Source organism: Ambystoma mexicanum, chromosome 9, assembly GCF_040938575.1.
Source record: "Ambystoma mexicanum isolate Mex_15411 chromosome 9, UKY_AmexF1_1, whole genome shotgun sequence".
In the NCBI taxonomy this organism is placed as follows: Eukaryota; Metazoa; Chordata; class Amphibia; order Caudata; family Ambystomatidae; genus Ambystoma; species Ambystoma mexicanum.
The window spans coordinates 639,460,879-639,487,720 of record NC_090931.1 but is presented as its reverse complement, the minus strand read 5'-3'; the positions used below and the strand labels follow the sequence as shown (position 1 = coordinate 639,487,720).

Sequence of the window (26,842 nt, the reverse complement as noted above, 5' to 3'; positions counted from 1 at the left end):
TGGCTGGGAGGGCAGTTTTCTGAGCCCGAAACCAGAGGGTAACCAGGTGCCTGGTGCCAAAGAAGACAGATTAGCAGGGGCGAGGAAGAGCGAAGGTAGAAGCAAAGAGGAAGGTCTTGAGGCGCTTCCGGAGCCGAAGATGGTTCTCCTCAAGTTTCAGAGAGGCAGGGAGGCTGTCCCAGAGGGAGGCCCCAGCCGAGGAAAGTGATCTAGCCCCAACTCGTTGCTTGGAGAAGCGACTGACTCTGAGGGAGTTGGAGGTGAAGGAATGAAGAGCTTGAATAGGAATGTATTTACAGAGGGAGAGTTGAAGGTATTGTGGGCCCAGGCCCCAGAAAGGCTTGTGCACAATGCAAAGGGTCTTGAATTTAATCCTTGCAGCCACTGGGAGCCAATGAAGAGATTTCAGAGCTGGAGAAATACGATCCCAAGGCTTGAGGCCAAGGGCAATTCTTGCAGAGGGCGGAGAGTAGAAGCAGGCAGATTTAGAAAGAGGCTGTTGCAATAGTCTAGCCTAGAGAGAACCAACGCTCTGAAGATTGTGCTTCTGGGGGAAGGAGAGGAAAGGAAGAATGCCTCTGAGGAGGTGCAGTTGGTAGTTAGGCCTTTTTGAGACGTACAGAGATGTGAGGAGAAAAGGAAAGTTTGGAGTCGAAGATTACCCCGAGGTTCGTTGCCTCGCAAATCAGGTGAAAATGTTTATCCAATGTCAAGCGTGGACTGGTCGGGATGTGGACTCCTCAGAAAGTTGGAATCCACCAAAATCATGAGTAATCTCCCCTCCATTATGATAGACAGGTGGAGGGGAAACCATTCACAAGGCAGGGATGCGTTTACTTCAACACCCCCAAATAATCAAAACAATGTTACCATGACACAGGAGCTACAGAGTGGGAGATGAAAGAGAGCATCAGTTTGCAGTAATTATTCAAAATCTCTCCACTCTGCTCTCCCAGGTTTTGAGGCACACCCAAGTAACCCCCCACCTGGCATGAAACACAAATGAAGACTGTTCTCAGTCACAGACCCCAGAGTATTAATTCGCTGGTCTCGTCAGGACTATGTTAATCCTGGTATCCCCAGTTACTGCACCAGAGTTTTGGCTTAAAAGTCAAGGCCTGGTGGGAAGAAAAAAAAGGGGAGGGGGTCGGCCACGTAGCGCAGGCTCGCTGATAATTATTGTTGTTGATGTCTGTGGCAACCAAGGTCCTTGGGAACTGTGCCCCTCTCGAATGGTCGTGTGGCTTAGAGAATGCTCATGAAGACTCTGTCTTCTGTGTTTCTTGGTTCTTTTATGTTTCCAGGCTCTATCTTTGAGATCGGCGGCAGCAAGAGGTGTATGCGGATCGCCTTGCGAAGGTGCAGCAGCCCTTGCAGTGGATTAGGAGCCATTGTCGGACACGCACAATAGAGACCCACAGATGGGAGCATGAACTTCGACTCCCAAGATAGGGGACATGTGCTCCACCACATGAAAATTGGTTCCTAGTAGGATATGAAGGAAGTTGGCAAAGTGCCCTCCAATCGACAATGAGGAACATTTGTTGCAAGATAGAATAGTTTCTGCCCCAAGAAAAAATCGGAAAAGCACTGGCAGCTACCACATAAATTTGATTGTGGAAACACACTGCACGGAAGTAAGCTACATCAACATATGGTACCTCGTTGCTTTTCGGCTGGCTTCTGCCATACCTTCAGCTTTGGGCTGAAATAATGTCCACAGAAACACAGATTGACTCATAGAAAGGTGAACACTTCTCGAATGGGAAGAAAATGTAGATGGAACATCTGGATGACACGTATTACACATCGAGCCGAACTTTGCTAATATAAATTGTTCCTTGATTGTAAAACAAGTATATGTATGTCCCGATGAGGTGCACCAAATAGCAAGATTTGTCTGTCTATTGTGGTTCCCGAAACTCGAGTAGACAACACCTTAGCTCCCACTGCTTCGCATTTGGGTAGCCTTGAGTTTTCTTCGAAATATGGTCATTAGTACAGGTTCATAAAAAGGGTTTTCTTTGAACTCTGGCCTTAAGAACTCAGTAAAAGAAACAATTTTGTTGTTGAAATAAGTTTCTGTGAAACACAAAAAAATGTCTCTTGCCCTAACAGATGGGTGTTCTAGTTTTAGAACGAAGTTACTAGCATTGCGGTTTTTTGCACAGTACGTATGGTGGGTCGTATGAATGTGAATGATAGTTGGTATGTAAGTAAGAATGGGTGAGATGTGATCACTGGCTTCGGTATGATAGGTGTTTTTTTCTAGATGTGAGATATATACTGTTAAAATTAACTCTCTTTTTTTAAAAAAAAATATGAACTGTGAATGTGTTTAATATGTGGTTATTTCTAACAAATGTCTTGGTTTTTAACAAAATTGATTAATAAATGTAATAAACGAACTTCAAACACACACACCACGAATCGTCTATAATATTTGCCTTCATGCAGGGTTTTGCTTTTGGAAGGGATGTTTTCCGGTAGCGCCCTGAAGGTGCAAAGTATTTTACAAATGAATGGAGGGGTTGCACTTATCCATTGATAATTGCGGTTTTGTATGGTCCAGGATCTGACCTGGAATCCATGTGTGATCACGTCCTGCTGGCATGTTGCCGCTAGAAAGGGCGCACTGTCCATAGCTGCCAGATAGCAGCCAGGAGCCGTGAAAGGCACCGTTCTTCCTCCACCGCATATGCCATACCGCAGAAGGCTAATCAGGAAAGCACGAGCACTGTCAGTGCTTTCTAAAGATGAGGCGCTGCCCACCACAACAGAGCCAAAGGTCGGTCTTCTTCCTGACGACACCTCCATTGTGAGGGCTGGTAAGGGGGAGTCAGTATGCCCTAACAAGATGCTTGTTTTATTGACCTCGGAAGAATTAAACACCATGTCATCCCTATCTGGATTCAAACCTGTGACATAGAGATCACACGCAGCTCTACACCCCGAGCTATGTTGTCACTGTGGTCCTCCATGGTAAGGTGTATGCTGTTCAACAATCAATCGCCAAAGTGTATTTTTGGTGAATGCTTTTTTTAACCAAGTTGTCACCTTCGTGTAAAGTTACTCCTGGTAAGTCATTGGACTGTGGTTACTTGAACATGCACACAGTTGTTTTCCTTCCTTGCATTTGACCATCTGTGTGGAGATTGACATTGGTACATTTTTAATTCATGTACTTGGATGGATTGCCTTGCACTCCTTTTGCAAATACACATGCTCGGTTGTGCCCTTTTGACCTTTTGACCTTTTCAGATTGAGTCATATTTTGTGTACCTAAAATGTTTCTATAAACATTTCCTATATGTTGCTGGGTTGGATGCTTTGCAAGTATTCCTTATTTTTTTAATTTGTATTATTAATGTGGTTTAGTCAATACAATAGACTTTTCACATAAAACATCATTACAAAAGCGATAAAACATTAAAAATAAACAAAATTTGCAGACAACTGCTCAATACTCACAACACAATATAGAGCACTTATATAGAACACTTATATAACGCTCCCTTCCATACTGCAATCTCTTCACAAACGAATAAAACCCAAATCATTCAGCATTCTCAAAACTTAAACAGGAAGGAGTGTTTCATGTGCCGCGGATAGTCTCTCCCAAAAGACCTCAGTGTTTAACCACCCTTCTTTTTCAATGAAATGTATAAAGTGCTTAACTCTCTGAGCCTGGACTGCGTGGCATTCGATCATGATATGTTTTAAGCTTTGTCTTGATGTTTCCCGACACAACGTACAATTATCATCTCTATAGAGTTCCATGTTGCAAATTGCCAAAATGTCTCCCGTCGGTACCAAGTTTTGGCGGAATCCCAAAAATTCCCCCCTCTAGCGGGAATCTGGAAAACACTTTAAATATGAAGGTAGAAATCCTCACGTTTATCGAGGGTAGAAAATACTTTGGCTAAAGTGTAACTGTGCTTTTGATCTATTGTATTGACCCAATCTTCTCTCAGAATTGCCCATTTTATCCCAGTGGTACTTTTTATGAGGTATTCTTCTGATCGGTGACAATTCTCCAACTTTGTGATCGTGCTTTCCTTCAGTATGCTTTATTGGACATATACCTCTACTTTAGCCATTGAAAGACAACTATGGAGAAAGCATTGCACATAGATGTGAACGTTAAGGCCGGAAAGGGAGGAGACGTAGTGTACCAACTAAATTGCAAACGTTAGATCCAGAAACCTGGACTTAATTCCTGGATTCACCCGTTTACCAAGCTATGCAATCTTGGGCAAGCCACTTTACATCACTGTGCCTTATTTTTCTTAGCCGACCAAGCTGGTATCAACCAGAAGAAATTTGTTTAAGTGTGAACTACGTAAATAGACCTATCAGTGCCCGGCTTAAAAATATACAGCGCAGCATCAATTGACCATTTATATAGTGCATCACTCAGGCTGAATTCGTCTCTTGTCCAACGCATGGCAAGATCGCTTGTGGGCAATGGTCATATTCTCTTTAATTAAATTAAATAAATGATGCTACAATGTTTGGTAGTTCGGTGTAAGGTGGGAGAGAGGTCATTGGAGAGTACCAGGCAGAATTCAGGGTAAGAGATGTGAAAGGATGCGATTATGTATGAGATACATTCTGCAAAGCTATGCTGTTACAATGAAACGTACACATTACATTTATTTTAAAGCATAGACTTAAGTGTTGGTTTCCATCTCACCGTGCTCCCCTTTTTAGTTGGGTTCACCGCACAGCTTGTTGGGGAAAATCTCAGACCTCCCAAATATTACTGATTGGACCTCCGGGGCACAGTCCACTAGGAGACTGAATCACGGTTCTAAGGTGTCTCTGGCACCTTGCTCTTAGTGTCTCACAGGTACAGCCTTTCATATTTCTCTGGGAAGCAGTATCAGGTTCCACTCCTGAGCCCGGGAGATACATATGCTCCCTGCTGGGAGACCCGGGGGAAGACATAGAACTACAAAGACTGATTTTTGTTTGCACACCATCTGATTGTGAAAGTGCAAAAGATTGGCACTTTGGGGAGTGGTCTACCTTCTCCTGCTGTCATTTCCCCCTCCCACCTGCCAACATTTGTGAATTTAGGGGCTGGTTCTACTAGTGGGAGATCATTCCTATGGCGGAAATGTGTCTCTTTCTCAGATGTGTCCATGCTGCCCTATGATACGTGAGATTGCTCATCCCTTGCTGTTTTGTACTTGCTTTCTATTGCTTGCAGTTTTTGTACCCATTTATCAATGCAGTACCCCAGGGACCAGAAGGCAAATGAAATAAACCGAAAAATGTGAGACCGGAAGTTGGTCTGTACTCCTCAGGGAGATATGGGGAGGTGCCAAGGTGGTCTTTCTTAAACTCCCAACATTCATAACTCTTAATCTAAAGTAAAAAAAAAAAGATTTGAGAAGATCTGGTTCACTATTTGATAGCGAGGCTGAGCGCTCAGATTGTACTATATAGAAGGTCGGCGGGCTGGCTCAGATTGCAGCATAGCACACAGATGCAATTTCAATAAATAAATATGGTCTTAGCAGGTTATTTTTAAAAACATTTTATTATTGTGATATAACTGAACTTAATCAGTTACAATATTCATGTACAATGACACTAAAAATAAAATCATGTCAAAACTCATATCAACATTTAGCCACTAAGCATAATACATATTGGTCATTTAAAAGGAGAAGAAAAAGAAAAAAAAGAAAAAGAAAAAAAACATGCCAGTTTACACTTGATTCTTCGTAAGCCTAAACCTCCCAAAAAAAATTAACAAAAATTAAATTGTTCTAGTTCTAAGTATAATAATGCTAATGGTAATAATAATAATAATAAGACATAACATCACCATTAATCATAAAAAAGCAAAGACAAGAAAAGAGAACTACCCAAGTGAGTAAAATACCTGTATTTAGAGTAAAAGAAAAAAGAGCAAGGTACCATGTTAGGGTGTAAAAATTACCTACCAGCATTGCTACTGTCATATTACCATATAGAATTCCTAACATCATTAAAAATGACTGGCATGATAGGCTGTGACGTGTTTAAACATTGTCTAACTTAAGATCATTCAAAAAGGCAATTACTGCAATTCTAACAGCTGTTATTTGCCCACAAAGATTATCCACCATAATGTCTCAGGATTGAGGTTCTTGTACTCTCGAAATACACGTTTAAGATGTTGTTCACGCTTGTGTCTAAGCATCCTGCATTCTATCATCAAGTGTCGGACAGTCTCCGGCTGATCAATAGTCTCACAAAACCGACAAACGTTCTCTTGTGATGGAATAAGTCTACGTTTTGCTTGCACGTCTTTCGTCATCCATAAATTGAGCCGTAGATGGAGAAATTGATTTCTATGTGCCACTGATAGTGATTGACACAAGTATGGCTCGATGTGACTACATTTTTTGAGCAGAAACAGATTTTTTGGTAAGTCACAATGTAATAAACATTTCTGTCTTGTGAGCCGCCAATCATTTTGGAATCATTTAGTTTTAACTCTAGTCGGGTTTGTGAGAAGATCATTCAGAGTTACATCAGCATCTGCCAGAAAGGTTTACTACAACCTCACGCCATTTAGAAATAAAGCTATCCTGCGATTGGAAAACAAATTTAGATAGTACACTTATCAATTTGCTTGAGTCCACGGCCATGAGGCATTTCCTATATAGAGCAGTTATTTGCCAAAGGTAACGCGCATACAGTGATATGAGCCCCAATTCAATTCTGATCCAAGCAATATGACTAGATCTAGGTAATCCTAGAATGCGTTTCTAGTATTTGCTTTCATATCTTGCCCAAATATTGTCTGAGATGACAGGTTTAGTTTCAGACCCATAAAGCAATACCGGAGTTACCTTTTGTCTAAAAAAGGTTATTGCAGGTACTATCGAGAAATTGCTATATTTGGCTTGAATAATTGCAGCTTGGTTTGTCATCATGTCCAGTTTGTTGTTTACGCTCGTCAAATAAACTATATCTTTCGTACCAGAAATAACGACACCCAAATATGTGTATTGCGGCACTCCTTCAAGCACTTCGTTTTGGACGTGCCATTTCATATAGTGTTTATTTATCCCGTTTTTAGTCATCATCTTTGTATTACATACCATCAGCTTGGTTTTCTTTAGATTAATGGTCAATAAGTTATTTGCTATGTAAGCCGCAACCGCATCTAAACGATTCTTTAAGCCACGAGGTGTCTGTGAAAGTAGCACAAGATCATCTGCATAAAGAAGGGCTGCAAGGGCCCTACCTGCTCATTTTGGAGCATCTGACACTATATCCTCAAATGCTCTACCAATATCAGATTAAAAAAAGTTAAACAAAGCAGATGCCAATATGCACCCCTGCCTTAGCCGTCGATAGGTTTTAATTGCAGGTGACGGGGATCCTTGTAGGTCGAGTCTTACTTGGAGGTTAGTGTCAGTGTGCAAAGCCTGGATGAGATTGATTAAATATGGGGGACTCCCTTCTTGTGCCAATTTCTCAAACAACAGCTCACAGGAAACTGAATCAAAAGCAGCCTTAAAATCAACAAAAACAAAATATAAAGGTTGCCTTATTTGTTGGTAGTGATGAATAATTGATGTTATCGTGAGTAAATTGATTGCAGTCCCTCAGAATTAATCGCGAAAAGATTTTCCATGGAATGTCCAGGAGGGCAATCGGCCTATAATTAGCCGGACAGCAACGGTCGCCTTGCTTAAAGATTGGTATAATTATAGATGACCGCCAAGAAGTTGGTATATAATTCATCTTAATGATGAAGGAAAAGATGTTAAACAGAATACAAGCCCATAGTTGTGGGTGTTGCTTCATCATTAAGTTAGTAAATCCATCAGGCCCTGGAGCTCGGGTGTTGGATGCTTTTTTTATGAATGTTAATATATCATCTTCTTGTATATGTAAGCACTGGTTACTTGTGTTCATTATTACGCAAATGCGCGGGCATACACAAGGGGTGGGCCTACACAAGGGGCAGCGTATAAGTCTGTGTAATACGTTACCCATTTACTTCCAAGTAGTACATTGATCGGTATCAGCGATTGTTTAGCATGACTTGCCACATTCAAGAGGGACCAAATTTCAGCTGTATTTTTCGGTACAATTGCCTTGAGCATCACCTCTCTATCAGTTTAATATAGGGCGCTCTTATGGGATCTCACTCAGTTTAGATATGTGCGTTGTATCTGATGGATAGATTGAGCTCTAATGGCCAATGGTAACAATAAGGCTGATTTCTTTTGTCGACGCATCTTGCTTTTGCGTTTTTGGATTTCAGCATTGAAGACATGTTTTGGTTTAAAATATGCAAGAGTTTTTGTATTAGAGTGTACTTTAAATATCTGTAAAGTAGCATTGTATGGTTCTTCTATCCTCTGTGGGCTGGATTGATTTTTTAAGATTTTATCATTAAGATGCCTCAATGAATTTTCAGTCCACCGAAAGCGGATTCTCGAATTATTAGCAATGAGATGATATGTGTATCTTTTTTGGTTGGAATCATACACTACGGAATCATGGTTCCATTTAACAGTCAACATTTGATGATCGCTAAACGGTTGGGACGTCATTTTAAAGTGAGTAACATTTTGGACCCTGCATCCATCTGTGTAGACATAATCAATAATGGATCTACGTTGTCCTCTACCCCATGTGTTTTGCCCAGGGACATCACCTGGTATAGATCCATTCAGCATCATCTTATTACGATGTGCCATAAACATAAACCATCGTGCACATGTTGGATTTTTGGCTACTTTCGAGGGATTTAAACATTGTAGGTTTAAATCGCCCACAAGAATAGTGCTAGTTATTTCCGATGTTTGAGATATAACATTAAACAGCAGTTCAAGTTCATGAAAGAACACATGATCTGCTAAGGTCAGAGGGTTGCGGTACATATTAATCAAAGCTATCGTCCCAGCTGCGTGTGTGATTTTAACTAATTGGAGAAAGAAATTTTGAGCTGCCCATGGGTGGATCGTAAGTCCTTGGCCTATCTTTATCGCAATCAGCAACCCTGATGATGGACGTCCCCTAGGATTAGCTTTGGCTGGTTGTGCAATAATTTCATGGCCATCCCATACAGGGTGTTCAACCATCCACGTCTCCTGAAGGGCAACATTAGTGTAGTGTGTTCTTCAATACATGAACCGAAATCAATTTGTGATTGTTGCTCTGAATTTTGTGATTGATATATTTTCATTGGTCTTTGTACAGTGAGATTATTTCTAGTATTGTCATACTCACTTCCTGTGGCAGAACTCAGCGTTGTTGGATCAACAGCTAGGAGAAAACCCATGGAGAATAGTTCCATTCTGGCCTGCCAGATGGTGTTTCGCACTAGGTTGGACGCTATCCACAGTCTAACAATCCCCAGATTTTCCTCGTTTAAGAACTCCACCTGGTTAATATCTGTGGACGCAATGTCTCTAAGATCTATTTCGTGAAATATTACCATCACACTCGCCCGATTGAGATCATACATGGGATAAGGGGAAGGACGACATTTTAATATAAACCGATGGTAATTATTTTCCAACAAAGTGTGTTTAGATTTATAGCATGTCATTGGACACCCCTCTTGATTTGTCAAACGTGTGGGTATTGGTGATAGTATGTTTCATGTAGGTTGCAGGTTCCAATGTTATCACATGTGAAGCACTGCTGTTACCACTGACAGTCTTCTCTCTTTCAGCCATTACCACCTTCGCCAAAGTCACTGGTTGTAGTTAATCGACACATAGACCATTATCTTTTCCTCCCTTGTTAGATTCATCAATTAGTGACACTGAGTTAGGGGTGGATAATCAAGAGGTAGGTCAACATCTGCATTCATCGTGGACATTGGTCGTTTTTAATGTCTTAACCTATTATATTTTGTCCTCAAGGAATCACTAGTTTTGATTGCAGATTTATGGGCCTCCTGAATGCGTTTGACAAACTGCTTGATATCAGATTTTAACACATGCAGTGTATTTTTTTGATTCTTGTTTTTTTTTTAAGAGAGTCATCTCAGGTTTATCTCCTACGCTTGATTTTACATCAAATATATTATACATCATTGTGCAATGTTTTTTTTTTCCAGCAGTCTCTGAGGTATCAGTAGTCGAATTAAGTAAAATCGCAGGAACTGAAGGACTGTTCTCTATCACAGGATCTATTGGACGAATAATATCTGCAATTAATGGTAATGCTGCCGTTCTCTAAAACGTGCATATTTGTGGTCTATTTGCTGCCCTGTGGTTTATTGGAAGGCAGAACAAATGTAACCCGCATGTTGTTTGAGGATGTCCTTCCATTAACAGCAGTGCTAAGGTCCTTCAGATGTTGAACTACTTGATCTAACTATAAAGACTGCTGTGTCATTTTTGTGTCTAGAGGTTCAAATAGTTTAAACAGAGACATAATTGACATGTTTATAGCATTGAGAGTTATTTCCAACAGAGCTGTATGAGAGCTACATATAGCAGCATTTTCAGGTGCAGGTGGCACTAAGTGGTAACACAGTTTTAAGAGTTTTGTGCGGAGTTGGTTGCACAAATGATGATGTAAGCCCAGGGGACGGATGTGTAAGCTGATCAAAAAGGCTGGGAGAGCCACATAAACTACCATTGTTTTGTTGTGTCCTATCCTTTACTATCGGGGATGGACAAACAGGAGAGCCCTGATTATTCACAAATACACACGTGTCATACTGGTTTGAAGCCCCTGACCCCAGAGTATTGAATGGAATTGTCGCGATAGTCTGGCTTTGAACCTCTTCACCCGCCACAATCAATGGGTCAGTGTTATACACAATGCCTAAGGAGCTACTTGCTTGAGAGGTGAGATCAATAAGCATAGCTGTTTCAGCTGCTTGCTGTGAATTGCAGACTAAACTTTTAAGTGTTGTGTCTGAAATTGACTTATTGGTGTCTGCTTTCTGGTCTCTTGGACATTGATATAAGTATTCTTGGTTGCAGGCGGTGTAGCATTGCATACAGTGTTACTTTCAATGCTCACTGTTGATAAAGTATCTGCCTCACATCTAGGTACACAGAAGCCCCGAATATCGACTGCTGAATTCTTCCTATCAGGTGTTCGTAGCGGCTGTCCACTTAATTTCTTTTTCAGCGGAATTGTGGGGGAAGCTTTCTGCGTTGCCGCTTTCAGTAATACCGACGCACGGGCCACTGCCCTGTTAGCCGGCATTCCCAACTTGAGCGTGTAAGCAATCCCTCGCCTTCACATGCAGCGTCCTAACCCAAACTCCGGTACTCAATAGATGGTTACTTGTAGGTTAGATTTTTAACTCTTAATACAACATGTAACATTCAAATGAAGTATTATCAATACAATAACACCAATTGAAAATGATCAGTCATAGCCCTCTCGCAATAACCCTGTAACCGCTCTAACAGCAGTAACAGCAGACTTTCTAAGCAGACTTCAAAAGCGTGCGTCTTGGGTTGATATGGAATGCTGGGAAAAGTGGGTGGAGAATTGTCCAGACACAGACCTGAAACAACAAATGGCAACAGTTGTAACAGTTGCTAGTGTCTTGCTAGTCAGTTTCAGAGTCCGTTTCATAATTCACTAGTACAGTCCCACAATACAAGTCCCATACCAATGGATCTGGTGAATGAAAGCTCCTGAAGTAGCACAAAGTCAGCACAATCTGCACAGCGTTCCGCAGCGGTTACAGCAGACTTTCTAAGCGGACTTCAAAAGCGCACAGGTAATTAATAGAACAAATATATACCGTATGCCACGGACCATGTCTAAATTGCTTCTAACCTTGAATTTAGAATAGAGGTCAGGTAACCAATTCCAATCCACTGCCCCCACTTTAATTTGGACTTTCTTAGGGAGGCATTCCGTTGTCTTAATATGGGAAACCAAATTATGTATGTATAGCTTTACATTAGTTTTTTCTTCCTTCTCTGGAAAGACAGAGAATCAATTATATAATACATTTACAAATCAAATCAGTAACAAGAAGGATTTTTGTGTGAAATAGCATTGTTGGTTTGTACATTACAGTTTGATTATAACAAATGACGCACTCCTTCCGCCAACTCCCTCCAAGTCCACTCCCTCTCACATATGACCTATTCCCAAATGGTTCACCCCTCACCTGAAGTCTCTCAAAACCCAAACCACTCATTTGAGCGCAAATGTCGAGCCTCCAGAACTCGCAAAGCAAATCAGTACCCGCCCACCATTACCGAAACAACAAAACTGTGATTTGAAAGGCCAAAAAAGCCTATTATAAGAAAAGGATCCTGAGCTGCCCAAGCAGCAGCAAAGAGCTCCACCAGATCATCACAGAATTCTTAAACCCTTCCTACACCACAAACCCGACTGCCTCTTCACAAACTCTCTGCAACTCCCTCGCTGAACATTTCCACAAAACAGCCCTAGAGAGACGGCGACCCTCAACGCCAAGCTCTTCGACTTGTCTGCCCTCCCAACACCCACTCCTCAAGAACCAGCCCCCCTACTGAGAATCCTTCATTCTGCTCTTTTAACCCTATTTCGAGCAAGGAATTCCTCAAACTATCCGTATACTGTCCGAGAGCCTAACTTCTGGCTCCCCTCTCAACACTTGTCCTGCCTCTCTCCTCAAAGAAATCTTCACCTCCACTTGCGCAGGAGAACTGGCAAGGTCCATACTAAACGATTCCCTCACCTCCAGCAACTTCCCCGAATCCTTCAAAACTGCGCATGTCAAACCTCTGCTTAAAAAAGCAGCTCTTGACCCTCTCCACCAATCAACTACAGGATCCTCTCCAACACCCGATTCCTGGCAAAACTCGTCACCTCATTCCTCACTAATACACAGCAAATCACCGTCTCCCTCCTTTCCTCTCCACTGCATGTCCAGTGAACACTGGAGTACTGCAAGGCGCCTGCCTCTCACACCTTCTCTTCAACCTTCACATGACCCCCCTGCCCAGGATCATCCACTGGCACATCCTCACCTGCTATGCGGATGACACACAAATCATCTTGAGAATTCCTAAATCAACCACCTACCCTCGCCCTGACCTAGCAGCATGTCTCACTGACATTGACTGCTGGATGACAACTAACCATCTCCTTCTGAACCCAGGGAAATCGGAGATCATGGTATGCAGCAGAAACTGCTCTATTCCCCCAATCGACTCCCTGGCCACCTTCACTCGGGCCCCCCTGCCCTCCGACCACCACCACTGTCAAAAACCTTGGTTGCCCAATGTACTCTGACCTATCTCTGTCTCACCACATCAACAATGCATCCAAATTCCGTCCTTTCTACCTTAGGTTCCTGAAGCACATCTTCCCTTACCTCACCTACCCCAACAGACTGGTCATGTCTAGGCTTGATTATGCGACCTCCCTCTACCTGGGTGCACCAGCCTACCAGCTAAACTCGGCTGCCAGACTGCTTCTCGCATTGGGACGAAGGGACCACATCTAACCTGCTCTCCGCACCCTACACTGGCTACCGGTTGGACACATGGCCACCTTCAAAATCCTATGCATTACCCACCGATCGGTGCACAAAGCAGGCCCCAAATATCTACAAGAAAAAATTACACCTTACCACCCAACTCACACCTTGAGGTCAAGCACTGCCCTCCTCCAATTCGGCCAGGACTGGAGGTTCCGCCTACTCAACCCTGGCACCAACTTTGTAGAACTCACTGCCTCCCTGCATTAGACACAGCGAAGACTACAAGGCTTTCTGGAAGGCATTCAAAACCTGTCTCTTCCCCCCAAAACATATAAGGGAACACCCTGACCACTCGACTTACCACCACAACCAAAAAGTGGCATGGTAACCAGTTCAATACAGGCCCTTTAAGAGTCCCGTGGCCAGACGATGTCTATCCGCATTATCTGGAGCCTTTGCCCAAGACTTTAAACCCAATTCGCACTTGCATCAATGTACATGACAGAGTTGAATCATTGCCTTCTTCCAGCAGGAATACCGTATGCTCTGAGGCCTAGAGATATCTATCTCCAGTAATCTGGACGGATTGTGCTAGACTCGTAATCCAAGCACTAATAGCATTTAGGAGCTTGATCACTGGCATGCAATTATGCACTCAGCTATCAGTCCAAGAAACGCCCAGGCTTGCTAATCCTACTCATCTGGAAATCCATGAGCAGAACCGGATACCGGGAGCTGTCTAGCTCTTATTTTTACTAATCCCACCTATCTAGGAATGTATTTACCAGAACTACCTATTACAGGAATCTATCTAGCAGAACTACCAACCCGAGCACTAATAGCACTTATGAGCTTGACCATTGCCCTGCAAATATGCATGACACTATCAGTCCAGGAAATGCCCATGCTTGCTAATCCTACTCTTGGAAATCCCAGGAGAAGAACTACATACCGAGGACCGTCTAGCACTTATTCTTTGCTAATCCCACCTATCTGTGAATGTACTTACCAGAACGACCTATCGGGAAATCTATTTAGCAGAACTACCAACCGAGGGTGTCTCTAGCACCTATACTGTAACGACTAGCATTGGGACAGACCTGCCTGTCACCGCCCGTCAGACTTTGCCAAAAGCAATTGACCCAACGAGACACAGGGGGGACTAGCCTAACAGCCTGAATCAAAGGGAGATACCATCCCCTCGACAGACACTCGAAGCTCATCAGGGAAAAGGGTCCCCTCGGAAAGCACACGTACACTTAAACACACCATTAGGCTAACTCATTCCTCTGCACCAACAAACAATAGAATGCAGCTATACCACTCAATTAATTCAGCCTAGCTGCATACATACTTATACACATCCGTGATTACCTTAACAGTCTTTAGAACACAGCTATACCCCACAAAACCGGCCTAGCTGCAAACATAATCTCATTCACAAACTCCAGCACAGCCAGAATGCTGATACCCAAGTCTACTTGGCCTTGCTGCACACATTCAACTGATCTCACACAACGACTGCACCACGCCTAGCACTAGAATGCAGCTTCAGACCACTTAATCCACACTGGCTGCACACAGATCAAGTGCACCCAAGCACGTTTTACTACATTACTGTCTCCACTGACCTGGACTATGGTCCCACAGGGCGCTCAACCCACATCACTTTGAAATCATGGTAAAAGGCGCTATACAAATACCCAATAACATAACATAACATAACCTAAAATAACTTATTGACTGGTGATTATGTTCTCTCTTTTGCATGGGTGGCCTACACTATTGCTATTATTTTGTGTTCATTTTTAAACAGGCTGTATGTGGAATGTTGTTATGCTTTGTCTTGAAAACAAGCATTTAATACATTTATCTGCATTGACTATTAGCACTCTGTATGTGGGTGCTGGCCAATCAGGCAGTCTGGAACACAAGCTGTACTGTATGATACAAGCCTGCATTCTGAGCTGCCTGGGCAGCCAGCACCCCTTCCCTCCCCAGGTCTCTCAACCCCCACACATTTTAGCACCCCTACACGGGTGCTAAGTGGTTTTGCCCTCCCAAAAAATTAATGATCGTACCTTTGTGGAGAGGCCTGGCGCCACCTAGTGCTGTTTTCCCGGCAGTCCCTCTTTAATGTTCATGACCACTGAAGCGGGACTTCCCTGGATGACAGCACTGCAGCGTTTCTTTTTTTAAAGTACACAGGTGCTAATGGCGACATGCCCTTCAGTGGTGGGCCGATCCTATAGGTAACAGCACTGCCACCCTCATTAAGGGACTCTCATGTGCTCGGACCCTTAGCTTGGGCTTTGGTTCGTTACATACATGGTCGGCCCACCATCTCTTGGGGGCATATCGGCTCACTAGAAACGCCAGGTATATGCTTAAATGTTCTGATGGCTTTTGTGGCCGTTCAGGAATGCCTCAATGGACGATAGAATGTTCACTAGAATAAAGACTGCATGCAGGCCATCCACAAGGCGTTATGAGGAACAACAACACCGATCAACCCAAATGTTGTGTATTAGAGCTCCTCAGTTACGAGGAGACCTGTGATGCACAAGTTTGACTTTTCGGTGCTATGCAGCACCAGATCTTCACCTGCCGGACAGTGACCAGGCAAAAGTGCTTTCTACACCACTGGGACATAACCAAATGGGGGTGGGGGGCGTTATGCTTTAGACAACAACCAGGGTGCGAGAAGAACTCTTCAGGCTCTACAAAGAGAGAGAAGGATCCAAACAAGGGGGTGCTCAGCAGAGTAGGTCACTACACAGCGGACGTTTCACTGGCTAACTAGTTTGAAAGATTTTCCTAACGGTGGGTGGTAGGAAACAACATATTTTGCCCAACATGGTCCACAGACGTCTTCTGACTGTCTTAATTTCAACAACAACAACAAAAACACTAGGAAATTTACAAATTACAAAAATATCGCTTTGAACAGTTCAGATTCCCATTCAGCACTGACCTAAAGTGGTTGCTTAAGAGTTGTGGAGAAAGTACAATGGCATACATTCAGTGTTACTTCAAAAACACAGGTTTTCTCTGGAAATACCAGCAAGGATAGCTCAGGGACAACACTCTGCTCTGGTCTTGTAAATAAGACTACACTGAGCACCATGGGTTCGGTACGCTTAGAGGTTGGAGTCCGGCATGAAGAACAATAAAAGAAACCAATTTTAAAAAATATACTTTAAGACGTTACTTTATTTCAAGTGGGTGTCCTAGTTTCTTAGGTTTCTATTACATAAATGTGGTGATTTTATGTCATGTTTGAAGGTTTAAAAACAGAAGGGAACAGGACACAGTATCTGAAAAATATGTGACAGATGGAAAATATGGAATAGGACAGGAAGCTGGTGAGCCTTAGGCAAATGAAGCACAGAAAAGGTCAGAAGACACACCATTCCAAGATGGCGAATGGTAGACAAGAAGTACAGCATGAAATTCCACGGGCAAGGGCTACGGCCTATAAAACAGTATGGAACAGGCACTGTACTTTGTGAAGTTAAATGCGCATTTCTCCACTTTACCACCCAATAGGAGTTACAGCTAAACTGAAATCTGTTTCAAATCAATTGGCTGTCAACCAGCATGGCTGCAACCCTTGAAAAATGTGTTGCACGTTGTGCCCCGCTCTGGGTCACAGTTCCACTACTTTTATTGGTACACATCTACCACTGCTGCTTGGTCTGCGTGCCCTAGGTGCCACCTCTCACTTCTTGTCGGGATTGAGAGCCGGAGCAATTAAAGTCTTCATGTAAATTCTCTACCTCACCCGGGTTCAAATTTCTTCGGGTGGAATAGGCCCTCTTAACACACTTAAACCATGGTTGGCCCTTTGATATGGCACTCATGGAGAGCATTGATCTCCTTGGGGGATCATTTATTGCGGCGTTGCTTTTAGTTCCCATTCGGTTCTATCACTGCTCGTTCATATCTAATCTGGCTTCCCATTGTTCGGTATGGGGCTTTTCCTACTCCGGCTCATGGGTTTTTGCAGTCTTAAAACCTTCCTTTTCCTATGACAAACACACTGCGAACTGAGACACTGGGGGTCATTACGAGTTTGGAGGTAGCCATGGTGCTATTAGCGCCATGACTGCCTCCAAACCGTGTCCGGGTCCAGGTAGTCGGAATGGGGATTTACCGGGTCATTCCAACCTTGGAGGACCCGGTAAGTCCCCATTCTGAAAACCATTCCCCATTCCTATTCGAGCCCCCATAGGGCTAAATGGGAATGGGCAAGGAGCTAATAATGGGCCAGCAAATAGCGGGCCGGTTATTAGCTCCCTAGTCCCTTAGCGGGTCCCTCTAAGGGCGGCTGGTAAAACCAGCTGGCCTGCAGCCTATATCACCTTTTTGGCTAACACTGCTTTGCATTATGGGAATTGTAGCGTTCCAATTCCCATAAGTTCAGAGGAAGCAGCATTGTTGTTGCTTAAACTACAGGAACAAATTAAGGTAGTGCTCGTGCCATGGGCTACTCACTAGCCATGCTCACCTTTTCCTGCTTTCTTCCTGTTTTCAGAAACTCATTGGAGGACCCCTCAGAGGCTGACGTCATTAAAGATAAGAACATATCTGTGGCAGTCAGGTGAGTTGGCAAAATCATATGTCATGCGCAGTGGCAAAGCAAGAGACGCCAGTTGCTTTTTTTCCTGTCAGAGAGCGCAAAACCGCAATCACTAAATTAATTGTGTTGATGTAATATTGCCGTGCCTTCCTCAGATGTCTGCATGTATTGAAAGGAGTGCTGACAGTTTTATTTTCTGTACGGGGCGGAAGTCCTCTGTTTTAGTCTCTGAAGTGATTTCCCTCCATTCTGAAAAGGGTGGATAGTGTTTAATTTTCCGTATTGCACCAGGTTGCATTGTTTTACTGTTTGGTCTTGTACTTCACATATTGAACGGGTAGACTGGGACCCAAAAGTGGCCCTGGGCATGTTTAACTCTGAACTATCCGAGTAACGCCTGGCCCATTCTCAAAAGAAAAAACATTTTTAAAAAATCTGGCAAAATAGTGAATTTTAAATCATCTCATTTATAAGAAAGGGAATAGACTCTTCTTACTAAATATTTGCTGTTTTTATTTTGGAGAGATTACAAGCTTGGGGAAAATTTGCAAAGATTTTGGATGTTTTTCAATTTGGGTTCAAAAAGGAGGTTAATACATCATTCAATTGTTTGATTATCCTATTACTTGCTATGCAAGCTGTGAACGCCAATAGAGTACTCTACGTTGCCTTCCTCGATATCACAAAAGTATTTGATTGCGTTAAGAGGTCAAGGCTATGGGAGAAGTTGGCAGAATGGGAGTTCCCAGGGGCCCTGCTTAATATTCTGATAGCCCTCATTCAAACATCAGGATGAGGGTTTGTCTAGATCAGCAGGGCTCCTACACCAGCTGGATTATTGCTGATAGAAGATTGCACCATGGTTGCGAACTGGCGCCTTTTTTGTTTAGCATGTACATTTTGGATCTCAAATCTATCTTTTCAAATATTACAGTGAAGCCACCCAAACTGGGCTCGATCGCTTTGCACTATTTGCGTTTTGCTGATGATATTGTTTTATTTGATTTTACCTCAATTGGATTGCAACAGGCATTGATGACGGTGAATAACTATTGTAAAAATCTAGACCTGACTCTCAATGTCGACAAGTCCAAAATTCTAGTGGTGAACCCTGAAAAATGTGGCGGGTCAACGAGGAAGGGCTTCCAATGGTTCTTATCAGGCTGTAAACTAGAAAAGATGGATACATTCAAGTATTTTGGGGGCGTCTATATTTATTTATTTATTTATTTATTTATTTATTTATTTATTTATTTATTGTTCGCTTGCTAGGGGCTACACAGGAAGCAAATACTGTTTCAAAGCGCCCACATGGCAACATGCAGGGGACAGGGGATGATAGACAATAAAAATTAGAATACAGAAAAATAATACAATTACAAAAACAATGGGGAGGGGAAGACAAACTTACTTTGCCTTGTGAGTGTTCAGAACATAAAAGTGCAGAAGAGAGAGGGAATGGGATAGGTGCTGTGGTGCTTGTGGGTGAGCAGCTGGTGAATTGCAATGAAAAGTGCAAGCCTCCAAGGGTGGAGGGTGAGCCGAGGCAAGTGCTGAGGATAGACAGCAGCTGGGATGACATGATGTAGGAGGTCAGGGCCCTGAGGATGCATAACGGCCATGCACACCAATCAAGCTACTGAGCAATCAGCAAGGGAGAGAGGGAGGGAAGGAAGAGGTAAAGAGGAAGGTCTTGAGGCTCTTCCAGAATTTAAGAAGGTTCTGCTCAATCTGAAGAGGGAGGGGGAGGCTGTTCCAAAGAAGGGAACCAGCTGAGGAAAGCGATCAACTACCTACCCTCTGTTTAGCGAACCGCTTTACACACCAGGAATTAGTGCTAGAGGACGCAGAGGAGGACGCAGAGGACTAGAAGGAGAATATTTAGTAAGTAAGAGTTGCAGATAGTGTGGTTTCTCGCCCCAGACAGCCTTGTGGATGATACAGAGGGATTTTAATTTAATCCATGCAGCAACCGGGAGCCAGTGCAGACTTTGTAGGGCAGGAGAGATGCAGTCCCTGGGCTTGGGGCCAAGGAAAAGTCTTGCTGCCCTATTGTGGATTAGCTGGAGGGTTCACAGAGTGGACGCAGGTAGATTCAAGAGGAGGCTATTGCAATAGTCAAGCCTAGAGAGAATCAGATCCCATGTAACATTGAGCCTCTGGGGGATGGGGAGAAAAAGGTAGAATTCCTTTGAGAAGGAAGAGCTGAAAGTGGGACTTCTTGGCAATATGCTCCAGAAGAGAAAAATAAGTGTTAACTCAATCACTTGCCTCATCAATGTTGTCTGCCATTACTCAGTTGCGCCAATTAGATGCTAGATTTGGTACATTTTCTTTATCACCAGCTTTATTAAATTACCAGCAGAAAGTTGTACCTAAGCTTGTTTGTGGTGCTGAAACGTTTTTAGATAAAAGGGATGGGGCAAAGGTCAAAGCCAGAATTTGATGAAAGTCCTTATCCCTACTCCAAGGAGTTCCTCTGTCTCCTGTTCGCCACGTATTGGGTCTTCTGTTCCTTAATTCACGTATTGCGTTAGGCCACCTGAGATTATACTGTGGCTTCTTGGTCCCCCCAAAGGCTCCTCATATACTCTTTTCGAAGATGTTATGAATCTGAATTCTTGTCGTCCAATTGTATTCATACGGGGTGAGGAGTGCACAAGATTATTAAGTGAAATTGGATCATCTAAAGAGGAACTATCTAATCATCCACTTTGCATCAAGAAAAAGCTGTATATCCATGATTGGATTACTGATAGACTTGCTAACCACATATAACTTTTCAAACCATTTTATCTATGATATAAACTCTTTTAATGTATTACAAACTTTTTTTTTATTGAAGCACCCTTCTAAAATATGTCGGTATATTATGTTGAGACTAAAATTAAATCTATTCCCCACTCTGGACATTATCGGTGCCAGACTAAAAATGTTGAAACATGCAAGGTTATGTTGCCTTTGTAATAAGGAGGTTGAAACTCTAGAGCATCTATTTGTTAGGTGTAAAAATATGGTCAGCCTGCGTAATCAATTGTTCAATAAGTTTGGGCCAGCTGAAGATGCTGTTTTACTTTTCTTTTGGCAACCTTTGTTATGTGACTGTAGTATTGCACTTTACATTTCTGCTTTGTGTTTTTTAAGCTTTTTTATTCTTGGATGAAAAGTGTTTATTATATTAGTGTGTTTCTTTGGTCTTAAGTGAAAAGATCTTTTTAAAAAGATCTTTTCACTTAAAGACCGATTTAGAAAGACTGCTCCGTGACCGCACGGAGTGGTCTTTCTAAATGGAACTGTCACACCCCTGCCGTACAGGAGAGCGCGCAGAGGCTGACCGGCAGGTCGGGACCCGGAAGTTCAGGCCCATGAGAAAGGGTAAGTATGTGGGTCCGTGTGTGTTGGTGTGTGTGTTTTGTGTGTATGGATGAATTTTGGTTTGGGGGTGGGATGGGACTGAGAGATAGGGGTTTGTGGGTGTGTATGGGCCTCATTACGACCCAGGCGGTAAGTTACCGCCTGGGTCGTACCTTTACCACCATGGCGTAAACTACGTTTACGCCATGGTGGTTGGCGGACTTACCGCCCCATTCCGAGGTTGGCGGGGCGGTAAGTCCCCAATCCCCATTTACCCTTCCCCATTCCCATTTTTGCCCCATAGGGCATAATGGGAGTGGGGAAGGCGTTAATTACGCCACCGTAAATTACGGTGGCGTAATTAACATCAAGGTCCCTTAGCGCCATGGATTTTAACACCTGCTAAAAGCAGGTGTTAAAACCTCCATGGCGCTAAGGGACCTCGGAATCAGGCGGTAAGGGTCGGCGCTGTTTACGCCGCCGTAAACCCCTTACCGCCTGAGTCGTAATGAGGCCCTATGTATGTGTTTTGGTTTGAGGGAGTGAGGGGCAGGGAGTGATGGGGCGTGAGGGCCTTTAAGGAACAATGAAGGCATCGGGGGAGAAACCCCCCAAATATGTAAAAACAAAAGGGAAACCTAATTTTGAAGGTCTCAAAAGAAAAAGACCTTTACAATGCCAGTTTTCTGATCAAAAGAAAATCGGTCAAAGTAAAAATGTTCTTTTTCTTTTGAGACCTTTAAAAAAGGTCTTTTCACATGGAACCGTTTCTTTTGCTAAAATCAAATTGTATGTGTTTTAATGTATTCATAATCTGTGTATTTATGTTTTTTGTGTGAAAAGCTTATGTAAAGCTAAATCATACAATAAATAAATAGAGCATCTTGGCTCCTATAAAGGGGTTTAAACGTAGGTAAGCAAAAAGAAATATATAACATATGTTAAGAGTGAAGAATAACATACTGGTAGCTTTATATCAAATTATTTACTTCGCAGTGTGGGTGTTGAGGAGAGTTGTAAGGAAGGGAATAGTGTACACGAGAACGAACATAAGAGGAGCAGAAAACCAGAGCAAGGTTGTGTGGAGGGAGTGGCCTGTGGCACGTGCTACCCCTGGAATCTGATTGGCCACCCCAGGTGCCACCCCATTATCCAAAACTATGATCATTGTGTCTGTGTGTGTACTCATACATCTTGTCACCCCTGCATAAATCAGTGCCCCAGTTGGGCCACCCCAGTCAAACGACATGCCACTGAACCAGTGTAGCCCCACAAAAGAGGCCCATGATGCAAAGCCCCCCATGAAATCGCCAGACTTCCCTGCAGGCCAGTCCACCACTGGAACAGGATGCTTGCTTTTATGTAAACCCGAGCAGGGGGCTTGCTGTTTGATTTTCTGTATTGAATAGGCTTCTCACTGACTACAAGCAGTGTGCTTCTGGGTAGTGCTAGGTACTCCCACCATAGGCCACACAGCTTCTGATGAGCCCACTTTGTCCGTACTGATTGGCAAGGCTGACATTGCTTGTCGCACATCACATCACATCGCCCTGCAGACTTGACTGTCTGGCAGCCCAATTCCGTGGGGGCCTGTTTCTTGCAGGGCCAGCTTCCTTAAGTAGTCACACTCCTGCTGCCTCAGAACCCTTCACCACTACAGGATACAAAGCAATTTCCTCACAATCAGGGTAGTCTGCACAAAAAAAGATTTCCCTGAGCCTGGGTATCAATCAGACTCAACGCTCCATAGCCTAGACATCCATAGTGGAATATGGCAAAGGGACCACCTCCAAACTTGTCAGTCATGGTCGTTCTTGTCACCCTGGTGGATTCTGGTCATAGCACATCCCTTAGGAAATACCTCCAGTAAGTAGTGCATATTATCGGCTGCTGCTAGGGCTAGTAAGCAGTTCTATCAAAACTGACATAATTTTGTAGTAGATACGTAGCTAACTGGCAGGGTTGCACTGGGCTCTGTGATGAATCAGAAGTGATTCCACCAGAAAACCGGGCCTTCTCATGTGGCCAGGGAAAGACAGACATGTTCTGATCCCGACCCTGGGGGTGGTGTTCTGCAGGAGGATCACATGGGATCACATATTGGGAGGGGGGGCATGTCGGGAGGAATGGGAAACCCCATTGTTTAACTTTCCCCGAAACCCTAATCTTTTAATGGCTTATTGCAAAACTAAAGAAGTCAAGAAAACTAACTTTGTTAATAGGGACTTCAAGTCCCATAATTCGCTAAGGACTGGGACAAGAAAAAGGGCTGAAGAGGAACAATGCAGGAGTAGTCAACTAATTGCTGTGAATGTCCAATACCTGAGGGAGACTGGGAGACTTAAAATGCCCCCTCAGGTGCAGGCAGTAGAGAAAGAAGGAGGAGAGAAGTGTGAGTAGAAGGAGCAGTGCAGACTGTGTATGCAGCCGAGATGGGTACTGGAGAAGGAAGACACTGAGACCGTTGGGAAGCCAAAGACTGTGGCTGGTCCGGAAAGGGTCTTTGTCTCCAGATGTCCCAGGTGCAGAGGTCGTGCAGCGGTAAGCATGCTGAGGGAACGCTGGCCCTGTGAAAGCTCATTCTGCAGAGGCTTTGCAGTGGAAGGCGAAAGCAGTGAGGGAAGTTTCCCCTCTCGAGAGGTCTCTGGTTGCTGGCGTGCACTATGAACTCTCAGGAGCCAGGAAAACTCCAGCAACAAGCAGTACAGGTGAAGGCAGAGCAAGAGATACTGTTCATCGGGTTTCTGGGAGCCACAGCGGTGGAGGACCTGCAACCATGGAGATCAGAGGCGTGCAAGCTACCTGGTGAGTTCACAATGTGAAAGTGACACCGGGACGCTCTGATACTGCTCACGTGGTTCAGGCAAGCAGCTTCACTTGCGAGTGAGTGACAGAAGTGTCAATAATTTTGACTAAAGAACTATGAAAGGCAGCAAGAAGGGCATATGCAGAAACCAAATTACTCTAAGATTGGGCATGTGAGTGTATGGAAAGTCCAACAACCCGGGGAGGCAAAATTGTTTAAAGCTAATGCCTACAACTATTACACAAGCCAAGAGAACTTCAAATCCAAGCAATATAAGTCCAACAGATATTGCCAAAGGCAAAAGGGGAGTAATGGGAGACCCAAGGGTTGTGAAGTTTGTTATTCATGATTGGTGAACTATATAACAACAGCTAATATAAACACAATTGCAAAAGCCAAGAAAGTGGCAGAACAAACCTGTATCCTTGCCAATATTTGGTTACTGGTGCAGTAAGGAAACAAGAGTGGCAAAGAGTCTGCCCTTCTGAAGAAGGTTATTCAGAGAGAGTGGAACATAATTTGCAGAGGAGTCTTAATGAGCACAGAGGTGAATCATGTTTCCCTGAAACGTTGATACAAGTGTAATGCTGCTAAAACCAAGAACATTGTGAAGTTGTTCAAAAGTTGTTCAAGTTGAAGGCTACCACTGATGCACGTTACTTTTGTGAAGAGCTGTTCGGTGAGGGGAGTATACCTGTATGGCAAACCTTTGAAGGAGTAAGCATTGCATGGGAGTAAGTCAGGTGGCAGTTGCTAACGTTCTGAACTGTGGTCCTGATGCTTATTGCTATATAATTTATGGTGCTGAAGGAATAATTGTATAATACGTCTGTGGAGTAGCTACTTTTCTTGAAAGCATTCAGCTGTGGCAAAAAGTATCCTGACAAAACAATTCTCATTATCCTATGGAGAATATAGTTTTGAGGTTGACTCTTATGTAGATAAGAGAAAGAACATTCTATTTTGGTCTATCCTTGAAGTAATTGAACTTTTTGTTATCCGGTGGAATTACAAAGACCTTTGTTAGAACTTTGTTACCAACCAAGACTTTCTTATTTTCTTTGAACTGTGACACAAGAACCGTGGTTGAATCGGAGGAAAGGAAATTCAACCAGATCATGAACCAGGACGGTGGTCACATTACAGAGTCAAATGTGATATTGTTTTGTTGTGTTGAACTGCCATGCATTTCTTTATTAATTTGTTGAATGTATAAGTGTGAGGGACAGATATCCTTTGTTAGAGTGTTTCCGTTAGTTACTTTAGGCAGGGAAATCCTCGCTAGGGTAGAGACAGTGAGGCATTTATCCAACCTTTTTGATTTAATAAAAAGGAAATCTTTGAAAACTCATTACAAAGTTGCCCGCCTCACATTTCTGACCCCTCACATATGGTGTAAGAAGTGGGAACAAAATCAATTGATACAAATTGGGGAACTCTTAAATTTGAGAAATGTAGCAAAAGAGCCTCCACTCCCACTATAGCTACTGAACAATCAATAGGTTTTAATATATATAGCACCAGAGCAGATTTAATCCAACCAGGGGAGAGGGCTTTGTTCACCTAAGACTTCATTCTTATTTCTCCCAAGAGAACTTATGTCTGCCTCCTCTCTAAGTCAGGTCTAGCCTGGTGCTATGGCGTAGATGGTGGCAGGAGTTATTGACCCGGACTGTAGAGGAGATGTTAAAGTATTGATGCAGAATAATGTGAAGAAAGCCTACCAAATTAAACTGGGGAACAGACATCCCAAGACATATTGGATAGGGCTATGTTTCCAAAACCTGAAGAGGTTAAAACTTGTGATCAAACTGGAAGAGGAACTCAAGGTTTCCTGAGAATGTTATTTTTCTTCTCTACGTAAAAGTGAACCGCAAAATTATATTCTCCACAAGATAATGAAAATTGTCTTTGTCAGAATAATTTTTGCCACAACTGAATGCTTTCAAGAAAAGTAGCTTCTCCACAGAAGGATTATACCTTGACCCAAAGTCCCAGTTAACATAGAAAGATAAGAAGAAATTATTCAATACCTGGCTTTTGCAAAGCTTAATGATCCATTACTGGCTGAAACCTTTTATCGGGTAACAAATGAGGAAGAAGGGACAAGAAAGAATGCTCATTTTTTTCTAAAGGCTGGATTATTTAAATGTGTGATGTAAAACCTTCTAGTAATCATAGGACTCAAATTGTGGTTCCTAAAAGTCATAAAATATATTATACTTGAAATGGCACATGCTCATTTAACAAATTTAACAGGGGGACATTTAGAAACAGCTAAAACAAAAGCTTACACTGTAAACAGATTCTAATGCCCCTCCCACTCCTTTACAACCTTTACCTATTATTGATGTTCCCTTTTCTAGAATTGGGATGAATATAGTAGGTCCATCACCGTAAGAAACATCTAGGTTGGGTAATAAGTACATATTAGTCATTTTAGACTATGCAACCCATTACTGTGAAGCCTTTTCCTTACAGAACAATACTTCACAGCAGATCTTGAAACATTTACTTCAATTTCTTTCCAGAACAGGATTTCCAAAAGAGATTCTAACTGATGTATGAGAAAACTCATGGTTCAGGAGAAAGATATGCTGCAGATTAAAACTCTGCAAACCTCTATTTATCATCCCCAGATGATGGTCTGGTTGAAAGAGTTAACCAAACTTTGAAACAC

At 43.0% G+C, this 26,842-nt stretch overlaps 1 protein-coding gene across 2 annotated transcripts in view; it reads left to right on the top strand.

Moving 5' to 3' along the window:
- The window catches only part of KIF12 (kinesin family member 12), a 254,749-nt gene that overhangs the window by 7,946 nt on the left and 219,961 nt on the right, over window positions 1-26,842 (top strand). For both annotated transcript variants that reach the window (XM_069615347.1, XM_069615346.1), the window contains exon 2: window positions 17,958-18,023. In XM_069615347.1, coding sequence (XP_069471448.1) covers window positions 17,958-18,023 — 66 coding nt within the window. The remainder of the gene's footprint in view (window positions 1-17,957; window positions 18,024-26,842) is intronic.